Source organism: Myxine glutinosa, chromosome 1 (genome assembly GCF_964187855.1).
Source record: "Myxine glutinosa chromosome 1, kmMyxGlut1.1, whole genome shotgun sequence".
Taxonomy (NCBI): domain Eukaryota; kingdom Metazoa; phylum Chordata; class Myxini; order Myxiniformes; family Myxinidae; genus Myxine; species Myxine glutinosa.
The window spans coordinates 337,705,815-337,722,785 of NC_136261.1; the positions used below are offsets into that span (position 1 = coordinate 337,705,815).

The 16,971-nt window shown below is 45.7% G+C and overlaps 1 protein-coding gene across 2 annotated transcripts in view; it reads right to left on the bottom strand.

The window, feature by feature from the left end:
* The window catches only part of LOC137412517 (nucleobindin-2), a 104,836-nt gene that overhangs the window by 15,073 nt on the left and 72,792 nt on the right, over positions 1–16,971 (bottom strand). For both annotated transcript variants that reach the window (XM_068097840.2, XM_078769813.1), the window contains 4 exons: positions 10,288–10,473; positions 9,259–9,349; positions 8,952–9,010; positions 6,471–6,563 (listed from right to left, as the gene is read on the bottom strand). In XM_068097840.2, coding sequence (XP_067953941.1) covers positions 6,471–6,563; positions 8,952–9,010; positions 9,259–9,349; positions 10,288–10,473 — 429 coding nt within the window. The remainder of the gene's footprint in view (positions 1–6,470; positions 6,564–8,951; positions 9,011–9,258; positions 9,350–10,287; positions 10,474–16,971) is intronic.

Genomic DNA, 16,971 nt, shown 5'->3' on the forward strand with positions numbered 1-16,971 from the left:
CGTGGGTACCAAAGGTACGTGCGAATTTGTCCCGAAACCCTTTTTCACGTTTGCCCGGAAGTGGTGATTCGGTCTCGCGGACCCGAAGACCCGGGGGGAAAAAAGAGGTTTAATCCCCCCTTTGTAACGGGAATGGGCGATCCGCAACAAAAAAAAAAAAATATATATATATCATAAATCTACGTAAATCTACTATAATTTTATATATATATATATAAAAATTAACACCAGGGGGGTTGACTCAGCCTGTCATCCTTCCGAGGTCGGCAAATTGAGTACCAGTTTGTAGTGAAATCGTATTAACGCTGAACCCAGGTGATGCTCGCTGCTCGCTGACACCGCTAGGGGGGCGCGGCTATAAGACCCGATGCGGCCGCTGCTCTAGGCGACTTCTCCTGTGACATGTTACAATGACTAGTAGACTCGCTAACGGTACGTACCGCATAGAATATTACGCTTGCTTTCATTGAACTATATTATGGATTGACCTATGTGATGCCAAACCTTATTTCTATTGCATTCCTGTATTTGCAGAATGATGTCAAAGGTCTTAATGGAATTAAACCAACAGATGGACTAAAGTTGTGGACTTGAATGATTTCCACAACACTTAATTCCATTAAAATCTACGGACATGGCGGGAAACAAGATGCTGGTGGTATCGCAATTCTGCGCCGACCCACAAGCCCCGGATGCTGGTTTGCAACTGACTCACTGGTTGAAAACTTTGGAGAACCAGTTCGCTGACCAGGACGCCGTGCCGACAGCTGCCGCGAAGCTAGCAGCGCTCCAGTCCAAAGTCGACTACAAGGTGTACAACAGTATTGCACGATGTGCGACGTACGACCTCGCTGTTGCGGAGCTCAAGCGATTGTACATAAAGAAAAGGAGCGTGGTGTATGCTCGGCATTTGCTGTCATCACGACGCCAGCAACCAAACGATTCAATGGATCACTATGCCCAGGAGCTCCGGCAACTCCTGCTAGACGGCACCCAGGAGCCACGGACTCACGAGCAGGTTCAAGATGACCTTCTCCTAGACGCTTTCGTCTCTGGAGTCTCCTCTCAGGACCTCAGGCTCAAGCTCTTGGAGAAGACCGACCTGACCTTCACGGCGGCTCTAGAACAAGGAAAAGTATATACCGAAGCGCGGCTGCAGTCGAACGACTATGATCGCACGCGCCTCTTGGCGGGGACCTCGCTACACGCACGGCCGGAGAGTGCTACCGCCGAAGAACCGGGAGCGGACCCGCTCGCGGAACTCCAGGTTGCCCTGGCGGAGGATCCAGGGATCCTGACGGCTGCCGCTACGGCCAGACCCAAGGCCTTACGCGGAGCCACATGCTACTTCTGTGGGGGTCAACGACATCCCCGGTTAGTGTGTCTGGCTCGGGACGCAATATGCCATATGTGCTCGCAAAAGGGGCACTATGCAAAAGTGTGCCGGAAAATCGCACGCGGTTCGTGGCCGCGCGCGACCTTGAATGAGCTTATTGCAGAGCCTATGGGCCGAGCACGGAACACGGCGCCTTACCCGGCTTTGATGGGCAGTGCCCCTCCTCGCGGGCCCCTGGTCGCCCAACCGACCTTGGCAAGAGACACCGAACAGCCACAACTGTCTCATCCTCAATCGGATACGGAACGTGCGTCCTTGACTAGACTCCGGGCAATGCGAGGGACTTTGGGGCTACGCCAAATCCCAGCGGTAGGTAACCGTCACGTCTCTCAAGAGCGTACAGCGTCCTCTGGCGGCGACACATGTTTGGTACAAACTACGGAGGCCCATACTCGTCAAACAGCGATTTTGAATGGCAAGACAACGGACCGCATGGGGGAGCTCTCTGACGGCTCTAACTCCGCCAAAGACCGCGAAACTGCGGAATGCATGGGAAAGCTCTCTGACAGCTTCAACGAATGCCCCATGAACAACGAATACTCCGGAAACGACCGCAGAACTGCTGATTGCATGGGAACGCTCCCTGACAACTTATACGAAACTCCACGGACACCCTCTGACGCCCGGAAAACTGCAGCTGGCATAGGATCCACCCGCGAGGCGCGACCGACTCACACGGGTGGTTCGGTCCCACTCCCAGCAGGCTCGTCCGGCCTGGTTCAAGCCATTATTCCCCTCATGGTCGAGGGCCATTGTGTGCATGCCTTTGTGGATACAGGTTCTACGGATAGTTTTATTGATCAGCGACTAGTGCACAGGCATGGTTGGCAGGTCTTGGGGGGCTACGAGACGGATCTTCATGGCTTCCCAGGGACTTCGGCTCAGCACGAAGGGGGAATGTCGATTGAAACTCGTGATAAAGGGACGGGTTTTCCCAGATGTACACCTCATGGTCTTACCTGCTTTATGTGCTGATATTCTGTTGGGACACGATTTTCTTAAGCGACATGGACGACTGGAAATGGAGTTTGGTGGGCCTGACACGCTTGCTGTGTGTGCCCTAGCGAAAATGGAAATCCAGCCACTTTCGCTGTTCCCCAATTTAACCTCCGACTGTACACCTGTGGCGGTAAAATCACGGCGCTACTCTCGAGCAGACATGCAATTCATTGCGGGAGAGACGGCTCAGCTCTTGAAAGACGGTATCATAGAACCTAGCCGGTCGTCGTGGCGGGCCCAGGTCTTAGTGGTGCGAAGCGAAGCACACCGCAGACGCATGGTAATCGACTATTCCCAAACGATTAACCGCTTTACACAGCTGAATGCCTACCCCCTTCCGGGGATGGACGCGCTGGTGCGACAGGTGGCCCAATACTCGGTCTACAGCACTCTCGATCTCCGTAGTGCGTATCATCAGATCCCTATCTCTAGGGCCGATCGTATCGATACCGCATTTGAGTCGGGGCAACGGTTGTAGCAGTTTACTCGATTGGCTTTTGGGGTGACGAACGGGGTCGCTTGTTTTCAGAGGGCCATGGATGACCTCATTGCGAGGGACAACCTGACCGATGTTTACGTCTATCTAGACAATCCTACGGTTTGTGGGTATGACCAAGGGCACCATGATGCTAATCTGAAGCGCTTCCTCGAGGTCGCACAGAGGTATCGCTTAACCATGAACGAGGCTAAGTGTCAATACTCCCTACGCAAGATAGATCTTCTGGGGTACACCGTGACCCATGGCTCTGTCGCTCTGGATAAGGAGCGTCTGCGACCTCTGCTCGACATGGCCCTTCCCAGCGATCGGGCGTCCCTGAAGCGCGCTCTTGGGCTATTCGCCCATTACTCTAAGTGGGTCCAAAATTTCTCCGCGAAACTTCGCCCCCTTGTGGCCTGCGACACTTTCCCTCCGTCAGGCCGCTTTGGCGGCCTTTGGAGGCCTTAAGGCCGACATCGCCAGTGCCGCTGTGGCGACGATCGACGGGAGCGGATCTTTCGTCCTAGAAAGTGATGCCTCGGATCATGCCATAGCGGCGACCCTCTCCCAAGGAGGGCGTCCGGTGGCTTTCTTTTCACGGACTCTTACCTCCGCTGAGCGGAGACATTCGTCTGTCGAAAAGGAAGCGTACGCGATCGTCGAGTCGATTCGGCGATGGCGCCCGTACTTACTCGGGCGATGCTTCCAAATCATCACGGACCAACAAAGTGTTGCGTTCATGTACGACACCTTACATGCCCAGCGCATTAAGAATGAGAAAATCACTCGCTGGCGTATAGAGCTTGCGGACTTCTGCTACACTATCAAATACCGCCCGGGGAAGGATAACCAGGTCGCCGACGCCTTATCGAGACCGGTTACGTGCGCGGGCATCGTCACTCTGGAGGGCCTACGCGCTTTGCATGAAACTGCGGGGCATCCGGGCGTAACGCGTTTCGCTCATTTTGTGCGACGTGGCAATCTACCGTACTCGATTGATGATATCTGCCGTATCTGTCGCGACTGCACTATATGCGCGGAAATCAAACCACGTTTCTATAACCCTCCCATGGGGACGCTGGTTAGGGCTACGAGGCCGTGGGAAAGATTGGCGATGGATTTCAAGGGCCCGTTGCCGGTGTCGAGTAACTCTCGCTATCTGCTCACTATCGTCGATGAGTACTCGCGGTTTCCTTTTGCTTATACGTGCGTGGATATGACGGCTGCCACGGTAATGCGATGCCTGCAGAATTTGTTCTCTATGTTTGGGTACCCAGCCTACGTGCATACTGATCGGGTTGCGGTCTTTTTGTCTCAGGAAGTGCGAGGCTACTTGCTCCAAAATAACGTCGCTTCTAGTTATACCACGCCGTACAGACCCCAAGCGAATGGGCAGATCGAACGCTTCAACGGGATTATATGGAGGGCCGTCGTGCTCAACCTCCGGACCCTCGGCCGGGGCCTCGATAAATGGGCTTGGTCGCTACCTGCGGCGCTGAACTCGATCAGGGCTCTACTATGTACGGCCACCAACCAGACTCCCCACAAGAGACTTTTCCACCACCCGAGGAGCACGGGGTGTATACGGCCTTTACCCAGTTGGCTCGCTGAGCCCGGGCCGGCCTATCTCAAACGGGCGGTTCGCACGAGCAAGTACGACCCCTTAGTGGACAAAGTGCAGGTACTCTAGGCTAATCCCGAGCATGCACGTGTGATGACGGCAGATGGGCATGAGTCCACAGTCTCCGTTCGCCATCTTGCCCCATGCGGGGTCACCGACCCTTATAAGGAACCGGACGAGCCAATCTATGAGACTATGGACTCTTCCGACACTTCCGTCACTGAACGTCTGCTGACCCTCCCTTCGCCACATCCACCCTTACCTGACGGCTTGGCGGTACCCCCCCCCCCGTCACCTGACTCCGGCAGCTACTCCGACGCCGGGGTCTCTGGGTTACGTGATGCCGTACCCGGGGAATTTCAGACCCGTGCTGGCAGGGAAATTCGCCGCCCGGACCGGTACGGTTGGGCCGACTGATACCATAATTCCGCACCCTGTTAATGCTGACGCTCACTCGATTCTAGCCGCGGGGCAGTGTAATTCTAACGGTGTGGAGAATGTAGTGAAATCGTATTAACGCTGAACCCAGGTGATGCTCGCTGCTCGCTGACACCGCTAGGGGGGCGCGGCTATAAGACCCGATGCGGCCGCTGCTCTAGGCGACTTCTCCTGTGACATGTTACAATGACTAGTAGACTCGCTAACGATACGTACCGCATAGAACATTACGCTTGCTTTCATTGAACTATATTATGGATTGACCTATGTGATGCCAAACCTTATTTCTATTGCATTCCTATATTTGCAGAATGATGTCAAAGGTCTTAATGGAATTAAACCAACAGATGGACTAAAGTTGTGGACTTGAATGATTTCCACAACACAGTTCACTGGTAATTCCCTGTGTGTCGCAAAAGGCGACCAACACGGTTGGCGGCAGGAAGGGCATCCGGCCAAATCCGGTATCCAGACAAGTGTGGGCCCATTGAAGGTAAGCAGAGGGAGATTGGTTGGTTGAAGTGAGATGGCAGGCTTAAGAAATAGTGATTTTGCTTCAATATTTAATCTCAAGAACAGTCTCGGGACATTCCCAGTAGAAGAAAGAATCTATCTAGGAGGTGCACAAGGGCGTTATGAAGAGTTCCAGGTTGGAGTGGAGGAAGTAAAGAAATAGCTAGGAAAGCTATGATAAGATAAACCTTCAGAGCAAGATAGTATGCACCTCGAGTTCCAGGCAGGAGCCATCTACTATAAATGGACGAGGTGTGTGTGTGTGTGTGTGTGTGTGTGTGTGTGTGTGTGTGTGTGTGTGTGTGTGTGTGTGTGTGTGTGTGTGTGTGTGAGGTATGTTTTATGTGGAGTTCTAGTGGAGCTTTCTAATGTGAATGTGATACACCAAAATGATCGTTATGACCTCCTAGATTGATTAGAATAATTAATTACAAAGAATCCGGAAGAATTCCCATGTTTCTACATGTGCGCCATGTTAAGGTGTATAGAGCAGCTTAATATGTCCTTCCACGGCATGGTATTCTAATTTCAAAATAAATAACAAAAATAATGATAACATTGTAACAAATCATATATTAATTAATACTAATAATACTAAAAACAACATCAATAGTAGTAGTATAATTTGGCAATAATAATAACAAACGTATAATGCCCCCCTTCCCTGCCCTGGCCCAAGCATATCTGGGCTTGGTGAAAGGTAAGCTTATGCTCAAGCAGTACAGCAGGCAGGTATGCTACAAGGTCGGGAAGACCAATGAAAATGTGGTCAAATGGACCAACAGGCCCACTAGCTCTTTAAAGGACGAGGCTCATTTTCATCGTCAACCGTTTCATAATTTTATCAATAACTTAAATGAGGGCACAAGTAAGCATCATTCCAGAATCAAATAAATGTGATCAAAAATATTACAACTGCCACATCCATTAGACAGTTCATGAAACTTTGTTGTGATGTAGATAGTTATCATGACAGTGAGATCAAGATCACGTAAATCTTGTTAAAAATAACAAAAAGCACAAACCTCGCTCATGACATGCTCTCTCATCCGTACCCGCTCCTCTTCCATTTCTTGCATATCATCCTCAGCATTCTTGGAATCATAAACTTTCTCAAGCTGTATATAAAGCACAAGAAGAAAACAAATGGATGAATATCACAACATAATGACACTCATACAAATGTTATCATTGCTTTTCATGCTCGCCATAGTCATACACTCAAACAATTTACAGATCATATCAGGAAGAAAATTCAAGAAAAACTGAGAAGAGAAAAGGTTACATGAAGGCTGACAGGATGGCCCGGAGGTAGGCACACTCGCCTCTAAGCTGTCTTGCCTGGGTTTGATTCCCGACCCATCTATGAACTGTCAGTTTGGTGTTTCACAGGCAGAGTGATTCATCAATATGTGCTTTCCCTTGGATAGACGTCAAACGGGCATCTTGTCTACCAGTTGTTAAAGATCCCTATCTTGGTGAAAGGTAAGCTATCGCTGGCACCATGAACAAATTACAAATTCCTGCCCTAACTAGTTGAACACCAGGCCTGACCAGCCGGTTTGTGAAGCCTCAGGCCAAGCTTCCCCTGGCCAACCACACAAGAAAGGTGGGATAATGGTGCCGTTATAAAAGAGGGAAGAAGAAGAAAAGGTAAATTTTGGATGAATTACTCATGGAAGGGATCACTTTTGTAATCCCAAAATCTGAAGAAACACAACTGCTTCAAAAATACAGACCTATAAATGTGCCTATCAACAATCTACAAACTCTAAACAAGAATCATCACAGAAGAGATGCATCACCATTAAAGAACAAAAATGCCTGGAGGAAGAATAAAAATAATGCAAAATAAACTACTAAGGAACAATTGCCCACCTCTTGCTCAACAAGGCCATCATCAAAGAGTAAAAACAAGCATTCTGAGTATTGCGCTGCAATACATGTCCCCTACCGGCAGTCTGTCGTCCGGAAAACTGTTGGGGAAATTACCAAAGTTCAAAGTGCCATAACTTTGTCAAAAATGATCGAAACGTCGTTAAGTTCGAACTTGATCTGTAACTTATCATGAGGAAACCATGTACCAAGTTTGAAATCATTAGCATTAAGAGTTTAGAAAAAAAGTCCAGAAAACTGTTCTTTGCGTGACAGACGGACAGACTGACAGACTGACACACGGAGGGACGGAGTGCAAACCTATAGTCCCCTCCGGTGTACACCGGTAGGGGACTAATAAAATAAAAATAAAGAGGCACCTAACAGTCAACTTGGATCGACGACAAGGATGTATTAAAATAGCATTCAATATTTGTGGTTGTGGATCATACAGTGCATCGTAGTGTACAAAATCAACCCCAAAATAAATGGCCCAATGAAAGATACAATGCACAACCTTCATGTTCATACTGAATCAATTGGAAGGAACAATACAATTACCAGATGTCAAAATACATCTACGTATATTCCATGGGGATATTCTCTCCTGCCCTTCTGTTCTGCTTAGCCCCGAGTCCCTTAAGCAATATGATCAACGATAAAAGAACGACAATACAATGCAACCTGTGACAGGATGAAATTCAGTTATACCTCCTGCACAAGATGCAAACTTTTTGGGGCAAAAAAAAAAAAACTAAACTAAACAAAACCACGAAAACAACACTCCCAGAACATTAAAAGAGGATTTCGGATGAGACCAATGTGCCAAATGCACATTCAAAACTGAAGCAGCAGCAGCAGTAGTAGCAAGAACAAAGAAGAACTAGAACTCGGTGGAGAGCATACCTCCGCCAGGCTGAACAGTTTATGTTTATTATCCCACTGATAGGCCGGATCTGGATCCGGACCTGAACCAAAATCTAATCAGCTTGTTCTTGTCACATATCCAACTCATCCACTTAGTTTTGTCAAAAACCATCCACAATTCTTTGAAATATCATGGTATATATCGTGGTTGGCCTCATCTCTCAAAGGGGAGCAATCAATTAGAAAATTAAAAAATTATTGGATCCGGATCCGGATCTTCACCAAAATCTAATCAATTCGTCCTTGTCACACACCCAACCTGCCACCAAATCCATCCACAACTTTTTAGATATCCTGTTCACAGACAGACAGACAGACAGACGTGAAAACATAACTTCAGTCCACTTTCGGTGGTGGAGGTAACAACAAAAGTTGACAGGTATAGGGCCACCAAATTTGCAAAAGCCAAATGGCCAAAACAATTGCCAAGGAATACCTGTGCAGAACACCTAAATCTAATCGTGAAAATGCAAATCTCCCGAACAAACAAAATCAAAGAGCGCCAGTGTTTAAATGCAGTCATGGTATGGTACACTGGCCACAACCAGAAATTAACAAATTGGATAACGAAAACCAGAAAACTTCTTATCATCGATGTGCATCATCCAGACGTTTCCATACGTCGTGAAATTTCGGAAAATTTAGAAAGAATTCATAATCTCGTAGTGCGGAGAACAACTTGGATGCAGTGGAAATTCACTCACCTCTTTATTAAACAATGCTTCCAGCTCTTCTTGATCAAAAAAGCCATCTTCATTAAAGTCTTCATGGGAAACAAAAAAAAAAACCCTCAATTCAATAGAGCTAAACTCTGTAATTCAAATATTTGTGTTCTTTTGTTGTAAATGATTATTCCAACTTCAACAGACATTTCTAGTATGTTTCTTTCCATCATTGTAATAATCAGACTCACATTCCTGTATGCACGCACTCACAAACTCACAAACAATTGATTGAAACCTCAATTATATTAGTGCATGACAATACACGTGCAACATCTCACTTACTCACCATGGAGTTTGAAAAATGTTTTCGGATCAAAAGCATTGGGATCCATCCCATCCCTATCTTCCCAAACCTCCTTCAGCTGATCTTTGCTGCCCTAAAGGAAAAAAAGTTGATCAAAACGAATGCTGGGGAATACAAATGTTGGCCCTACTAAGAAATGTAAAAAGGTAAAAAAAAAACAATGGTTCGGTGGATAAATGATGCAATGTCTGCAAATAATCCCAATATGTTTCAACGTGCTATATCACGTGCAGATGTGTATGTTTGCTTGCACGCACACACACACACACACACACACACACACACACACACACACACACACACACACACACACACACACACACACACACACACACACACACACACGGCTCGCCTTGCACTTTCGCATAGTGTATCTGGGACTAATTGGAAAATCTTAAGGGGAAGCTCAAGCACAAATTGATTAAAGGCTTTGTCATTGCAGGAGTTGCTGGCATAATGTCACATGTGATATTGGGACAGCATTTCAGAATGGAAGAAGCATGAATATAAAGTATGTGAGGGATTCTGAACAAAGAAAAAAAAAAAACCATGATCTTTTCTACCCTCAAATTTCCATTTTTCCTCCTGAGAGTTTCCTTCTGTATACATCTTGTCCACCCCATACATTCTCTGCCACCCCACATTCCTTCCACACTCATCGTTTGTCAAAGTCTGCCTCTATCTTGGCCTTTAACTCTGCTGTTGATGTTTCCCCACTCTCTCCGCTGTTCCTTTTACATGTTTTGAGTCCTGTTTTTGTCTGTTCACGGTCCTGACGCGTTCAGTCTACTATGAGTCAATGTCTAATCTAGTCTACTATGAGTAGACTAGATGTCTAGTCTACTATGAGTTAAAGTCTAAGTCTAATCTGAGTCAATGCCCCAAAAGAAACATAAATTTGGATGTAAAAGCAGAAATCCGCTAAATTATTTAAATGCCATAATCAGTTAGTAAAGGTGTATATGTGTGGAGGTGCTACAGCATGATTGGATGGAAAGAAAGGTGACTAACAGGATGGTTGACTTTAGGGTGGCTTTGATGCTTTTCCTTCATGTCCTTGTGCTTCAATTCTTCTTCCTGTCTTCTCTCTTCATCCAAAGTTTTCAAGAACTCCCGCCTCTCATGTTCCTTCAGCATCTCGTACCGTTTAAATTCTTCATGTCTTGCCTCATCAAAGTTTTCTAGGTCGGTTGTTGCCTGCAAGTCACAACATTGAGAACAAATTAAAGAAAGTCATCCAGCAGAAATATTGGAAAATATTTCAAAGTAAAACAAATCGATAAAATTAACCTTTTCTTCTTCTATTGTATGCAGTGCGAGACTGTGGGGTAGCTTAATTGGCGGAGGGTGTGGCTGCGCCACTGATACAATGCCCTTAATATAGGTCAAGGCAGGAATTTGTAATTTGTTCAGGGTGCCGGCAAATGGCTCGCCTACACTTTGCGAAGGACACCATGGGATCATTAACATCCACCAACTAATGCCGGCAAATGGGACACCCATTTAACTTCCATCCGAGGGAGGGCATTGATGTCCATTGACGAATCACCACCTGTGATACACCAGGATGATCATTTTTAGATTAGCAAAGATTCGAACACAGGATAAACAGCTTGGAGAACAATGTGCATTACCTGTAGAACATCCTGCCAGCCATATGATGAAATTCAGCAAAATACTATTTTTTAAAAATATATACCTTGAAAGATACGAGGAATTTATTGCCATTGTGTTCTGTCTCTTAACCAAATATTATGCCAATAAGTTTTACATGGTGGAAGTATTGAATAATCTTTCGTTTCTCTTTCAACACCAATGTGAATTGTGTGCACACTGCATGTGGAACATTTTTGGACAGATGTTTAACACGAGTATTTTTAACAGAGAATGACTGACATTTGGAGAGATGAAAGTAAGAAAATAAACTGAACAAGCATTCTGAGTATTGCGCTGCAATACATGTCCCCTACCGGCAGTCTGTCGTCTGGAAAACTGTTGGGGAAATTACCAAAGTTCAAAGTGCCATAACTTTGTCAAAAATGATCGAAACGTCGTGAAGTTCGAACTTGATCTGTAACTTATCATTAGGAAACCATGTACCAAGTTTGAAATCATTAGCATTAAGAGTTTAGAACAAAAAGTCCGGAAAGCTGTTCTTTGCGTGACGGACTGACAGACGGCGGGACGGAGTGCAAACCTATAGTCCCCTCCGGTGTACACCGGTAGGGCACTAATAAGGCCATGGCTGTAATAGCAGGGGAGGATGGGGTGGTAGAAATGGATAATGGAGGAGAGAGAAGGGGTGAGAGGTGTATGATAGTGAGAGGAAAGCATGGTGGAGGGCAGATGAGGGCTGGGGCTTGAGAGCTACAGGGGAGGAATGGAGAGGTGTTGGTGGCAAGGGCGGCAGAGGGGGAGCGGCTAAAAAGTTGGCACAAAACAGAACTTTTATGGAAGAGGTTTCAGGCATATGCATGCATTATAACACCTTGGTTGGCATATCTGCAGCAACTTCAGCGGCGTAATGGTTAGAGCTTTCGCTACGAGTCTGGGAAGTCGGTGGTTCGAATCCTGGTCGGGTCATACCAAAGACTTTCAAAATGGTACGTGTTGCTTCCTTGGTTGACGTTCAGTATTTAAAAGGATAGAACATGGACAAACAACCATAAGTGGGTTATAATAGTGCAGGCTTTGTTGGGCCTATGGCCTCCTCCTGCATCAAAGTTCCTTGCAGGGGAACATATTATTATTATTAATACTATCGACTTGGTTCAAGTTCCAGACTTCCAGAACACAATCACAAACACTGTGGCCAGGGAGGAAAAGTGAACTATTAAATGCCAATAAGAAAAAAGCAGTGCATAATTTTCCATGATGCTAATATTTGGGCATTGGGGCTGGCAAGAAAGGATAGAAAGATGATGGTGAGCACAAAGGCAGTGGGAGTGAGTGAGATTGAGCGAAGGGAACCAGTAGGGGACTTGGGGTTGGGAAAGGTAGATGAAGAGAAGCTGAAAAGAACATTCTTAATAAAGGAATCATCCATTAAAGAATAAAGGAGGGATTGAACAACTCAGGATTGTGGAAAGGTGAATTTTTTTCTTGTTGGTTTGAATTTTAAAAGTTTGCATTCTTGCATTTCAAAATAAATTCATTTGTTTTTGTCTAAGAGACGAATTAGAGGGAGCAAAGCAAGCAGAGTGCAGTGCCATCATATGTAATAATAGGCCATTGAGTGACTATGTGCTTATTTTTCGATTTTCGTGCAACAACGTTGGGGATTACCGAAATACACCACAGATGAGTTGAAAATATGTATCTGAGCAAGAATCACAATGTCCCCAAACACTAGGGGTGCTCACAATATTTTTTAACGCACAGTTGATGAAAACACATGCAAACGAATGGTGCATCAAGTATACGTTGGTGCAATATTCATCTATTCGGGGTATTTGTTTTACTTAAAATCGACAGAGTGGTGCAAAACTGTTTTAAGCTGTTTATATTGTCTTCTCGTCACCCTACACATGTGAACTGTAGAATTATTACATACACGGAGGATAAAAAGACAAATAAAATACGAATTAATCTGTTAAACATGTGAAATTTTCAAGAACACGATCTGGTGCTCCCAGATATGTTTCTATCTTTTCTCCATGTGCGTAAACGTAACATGTCTCTAAGTAAGACGTAACCAGCCTTGCCTACTCACAACTCATCAAAATATAGCATAAAAAAACTCGAGCTTCCAGGGAAGCAGAACTCAACTGAACTGACTGGACAACTTTAAAGTAGGTCAGTTGTCTGTACTAGATTTGACTTAAGATAGCAACATACCTTGTGTGGTAAGAGTCTCACACACCAAGTTTGATCAAAATCCATAAATATTTGTGGACGTTAAAGTCTTAACGTCGTTTCGGAGCTGAAAACAATATGGCGGCCTATGGCGGCCATTTTGTGACGGATCGGGTTGGAATGCAATAGCAACCTCCCTTGTGTGATAAGGGTTAAACATTTTAAGTTTGATCAAAATCTGTTAATATTTATGGACGCTAGAGTGTTAACGTCGTTTTCATGACCAAAAACAAAATGGTCGCCTAAGTCCGCCATTTTTCAACTGATCGGGCTGAAATGTAATACCAACCTGGTCCTTGGGGTAAGGATGCTGCAGGTCAAGTTTGATCAGAATCGGTTGATATTTGTGGACGCTGGAGTGTTAACGTCAAAAAGTTAACGGACGACAGACAACGACGACGACGACGACGGACGCCGGAGGGTTCAGTATATGATGAACTCAACTGGACAGTAGTCCAGTTGAGTTAAAAAATTGCACTCGTGTCCGAAAGAAGCGGTTCAGTTTGGCATTTTAATATGAAATAGGCAAAGCCTAGAAACGAATGAAACCCATTAGAACCCTTTATAATTACCCTTTAGATCCCTTTAGAATTACACTTTAGAACCCTTTAGAATTAAACATGGTGGGTTAAAAGAGAGATCATCGCTGAGTAGACCAAAGACCAAAGAGAGTGATTGAACTTCTTTGAGGAGGTTGTTTGCTGTCGGTTTAAGGGGCTCACCCTCAAAGGGAAGACTATTAATGTCAAAGGCTGAGACACTGAGCAGCTGGACATCTTGAAACCGGCACCCCGATAACTGCTGGACTGCACTCTTATAGTGCCATCGGACACTGACTTCTATTGGTCGGTGGATCATGGTAATAACTGTGAAAATCCTCATATAAAGTACTTCAATACCAGTAATAATTCAACATGAGGCCTTGAGCATACACAGGACTTACCTCTGAACTGTAGAATTAAGCTTGATTCTAGACCGAAATATAAACTACTGGATTAGAATGGTAGTTCACAGGCAGAGTGTTGCTTCATAAAGTCTGTCGTCCATCGGACAGATGCTAGCATTAGTTGGTGGAAATGAAAGCGGTGTCTTTTGTGAAGAGTTGGCAAGTTATCACTGGCACCTTGGATAAATTTCAAATTGTTACCAGCTTCAGTTAGCTAGTGGTAAGAGGTGGAAAGAGGAGGAGGTGGAAAGCAAGAGGGCTGTCAGATGATTGTGGGTGGTGGCAGACCTAAAGCCACAATTGGTATTCCCAGAGGAGATGTGTGACAAGGTTGCAGCCTGACATTGTCATCTGGTCAGGTGCAACAAGACAGGTCATCATCTTAGGGGAATTGTCTGTACTTTGGGAAGAGAACATGGAGGAGGTGCACGAGAGGAAGAGAGGAAAGTACAGTGAGCTGGAGGCAGAGTGTCGAGAGAAGGGTAGGCGAGATTCTTGTCAGGCATTTGAGGTGGGGTGTAGAGGGTATTGGCAATTCCTTTCCTGCATTTCTTGTTCGGCTTGGTGTATGGGACAGAAAGAAGGAGGATGTGTGACAGAGTGGCCCAGGTTGCCTTGAAAGACTCACTTTGGATATGGAGGAAGTTTATGGATGCATGTCGAACAGTGTAGGTTGAGGTTGTGGGTGGTGGTTCATTTCAGCCTAAAGGGGTAGTGACTGAGCACGGGAGAGAAATGGAGATGTGTGAATGGTGTGTGTGTGTGTGTGTGTGTGTGTGTGTGTGTGTGTGTGTGTGTGTGTGTGTGTTGCAGGAGTGGGTGTGTGCGTGTGTTGCAGGAGTGGGTGTGTGTGTGTGTTGCAGGAGTGTGTGTGTGTGTGTGTGTTGCAGGAGTGGGGGTGTGTGTTTCAGGAGTGGGTGTGTCTTTTGCAGGAGTGGGTGTGTGTTTTGCATGAGTGGCTGTGGTTTTGCATGAATGTGTTTTTGTTTGAGTGGTGCATGTTGTAAGGGTAGGTGGTCAATTATTTTTTTTGTTTTGTTTTTGGTGTGTGAGTGAGTGGCTGTGGATTCTGGGAGTGGAAGCGGTTTTGTTGTTGCAGTCTGTTTTATCATTGGCTGGGGGTGGAGGTATGTATGCATCCAGGTGTAGCCTCTGCATGTGGAGGCGTATGTGCCCCTACTGGCCCACAACAGCTGACCGTATTGAGGTTGAAGGGCCGAAACAGGATGATGCTGAGGACCTCGAATGAGGACCCGGTCAATGAGGAACACTTGTGACCAGGTCTTTTGAAATTATATATATATATATATATATATATATATATATATATATATATATATATATATATATATATATATATATAAAACACAGTGTGTGTGTGTGTGTGTGTGTGTGTGTGTGTGTGTGTGTGTGTGTGTGTGTGTGTGTGTGTGTGTGTGTAATGTTACCGATAGACTCCTAAACGGAGAGGCTTACGTGCTTGATATTTGACATAGACATGGCCATTGAGCCAGGGACGAACATGGCCGAACTCAAAATATTTGACGATCCATATTTTTTATTCATATTTACCTCAGCGCATTTCAGTGAAGTACCCGCTAATCTCAGCCGGTTCCAGAGCAGCTCGCTGATTCGCTCAGAGCGATCACGTGATGTCCCATTTCCGCCGCCAGACTGATTCGCTCAGAGCGATCACGTGATGTTCCATCCCGTCACACGTTTTTTCACCTTTTATGCGATCGTGTGTTGTATCGATTTTGTGCGATATGAATTAAATGTCTTTGAAACAGCTGTGAAACGCCTTTCCACAACCCTTCCGTAACCGATTGGAGCAGTTTATTGCAGCACAAAACGAGATCCGCGAAGCGAGTTGGTCGAGCCGTTTCGCTCAGAGCGATCACGTGATGTTCCATCCCGTCACACGTCACACGTTTTTTCACCTTTTATGCGATCGTGTTTTGTATCGATTTTGTGCGATATGAATTAAATGTCTTTGAAACAGCTGTGAAACGTCTTTCCACAACCCTTCCGGAACCGATTGGAGCAGTTTATTGCCGCACAAAACGAGATCCGCGAAGCGAGTTGGTCGAGCCGTTTCGCTCAGAGCGATCACGTGATGTTCCATCGCGTCACACGTCACACGTATTTTTCACCTTTTATGCGATCGTGTTTTGTATCGATTTTGTGCGATATGAATTAAATGTCTTTGAAACAGCTGTGAAACGTCTTTCCACAACCCTTCCGTAACCAATTGGAGCAGTTTATTGCCGCACAAAACGAGATCCGCGAAGCGAGTTGGTCGAGTCGTGCTGACCAAGATGGCGACACGGCGGCTTCACTTTTCACGGAGTATGAGCGTTCTATATCTATCTATAATTCCACTAATCTCTGTGTGTATGTTTGTTTGTACGTTTGTATGTTTGTATGTTTGTATGTATGTCTGTGACCGCTGTTTCTCGACAACTACCGGTCCGATATACTTGAAACTTGCCAGGTATATTGCTGGGGACCCGAGGATGTGCCTTTTCAAGGTTTTAAATTAATCGCAGAAGTAGTTACCGAGCTATGTCCAAAAAACGATTCAACCAATCAGAGAGCAGCGAGCTATCACGTGTGCCGAACGTGGCGAACGTGGCGAACAGACTCTGCCTCGGATGGCACATTTGAGAGCGTATTCATTTATTTCCCGTCGGCAAACTATGTTGCCGTTAAACTATGTTTTAAAACTAATTAAAACTAATTTGCGATTCATCGTAACTGCGATTTGCGACCTTCCGGACAGTCAAATGAGGACGTCACTTCCGGACTTACGTAGCGGCTAGCGGGCGCCATTTGGAGGAGCTGGGAGGACTCAGTCGTGATAGAGTGAGCCTGAGTGAGTATATCAAGACAAG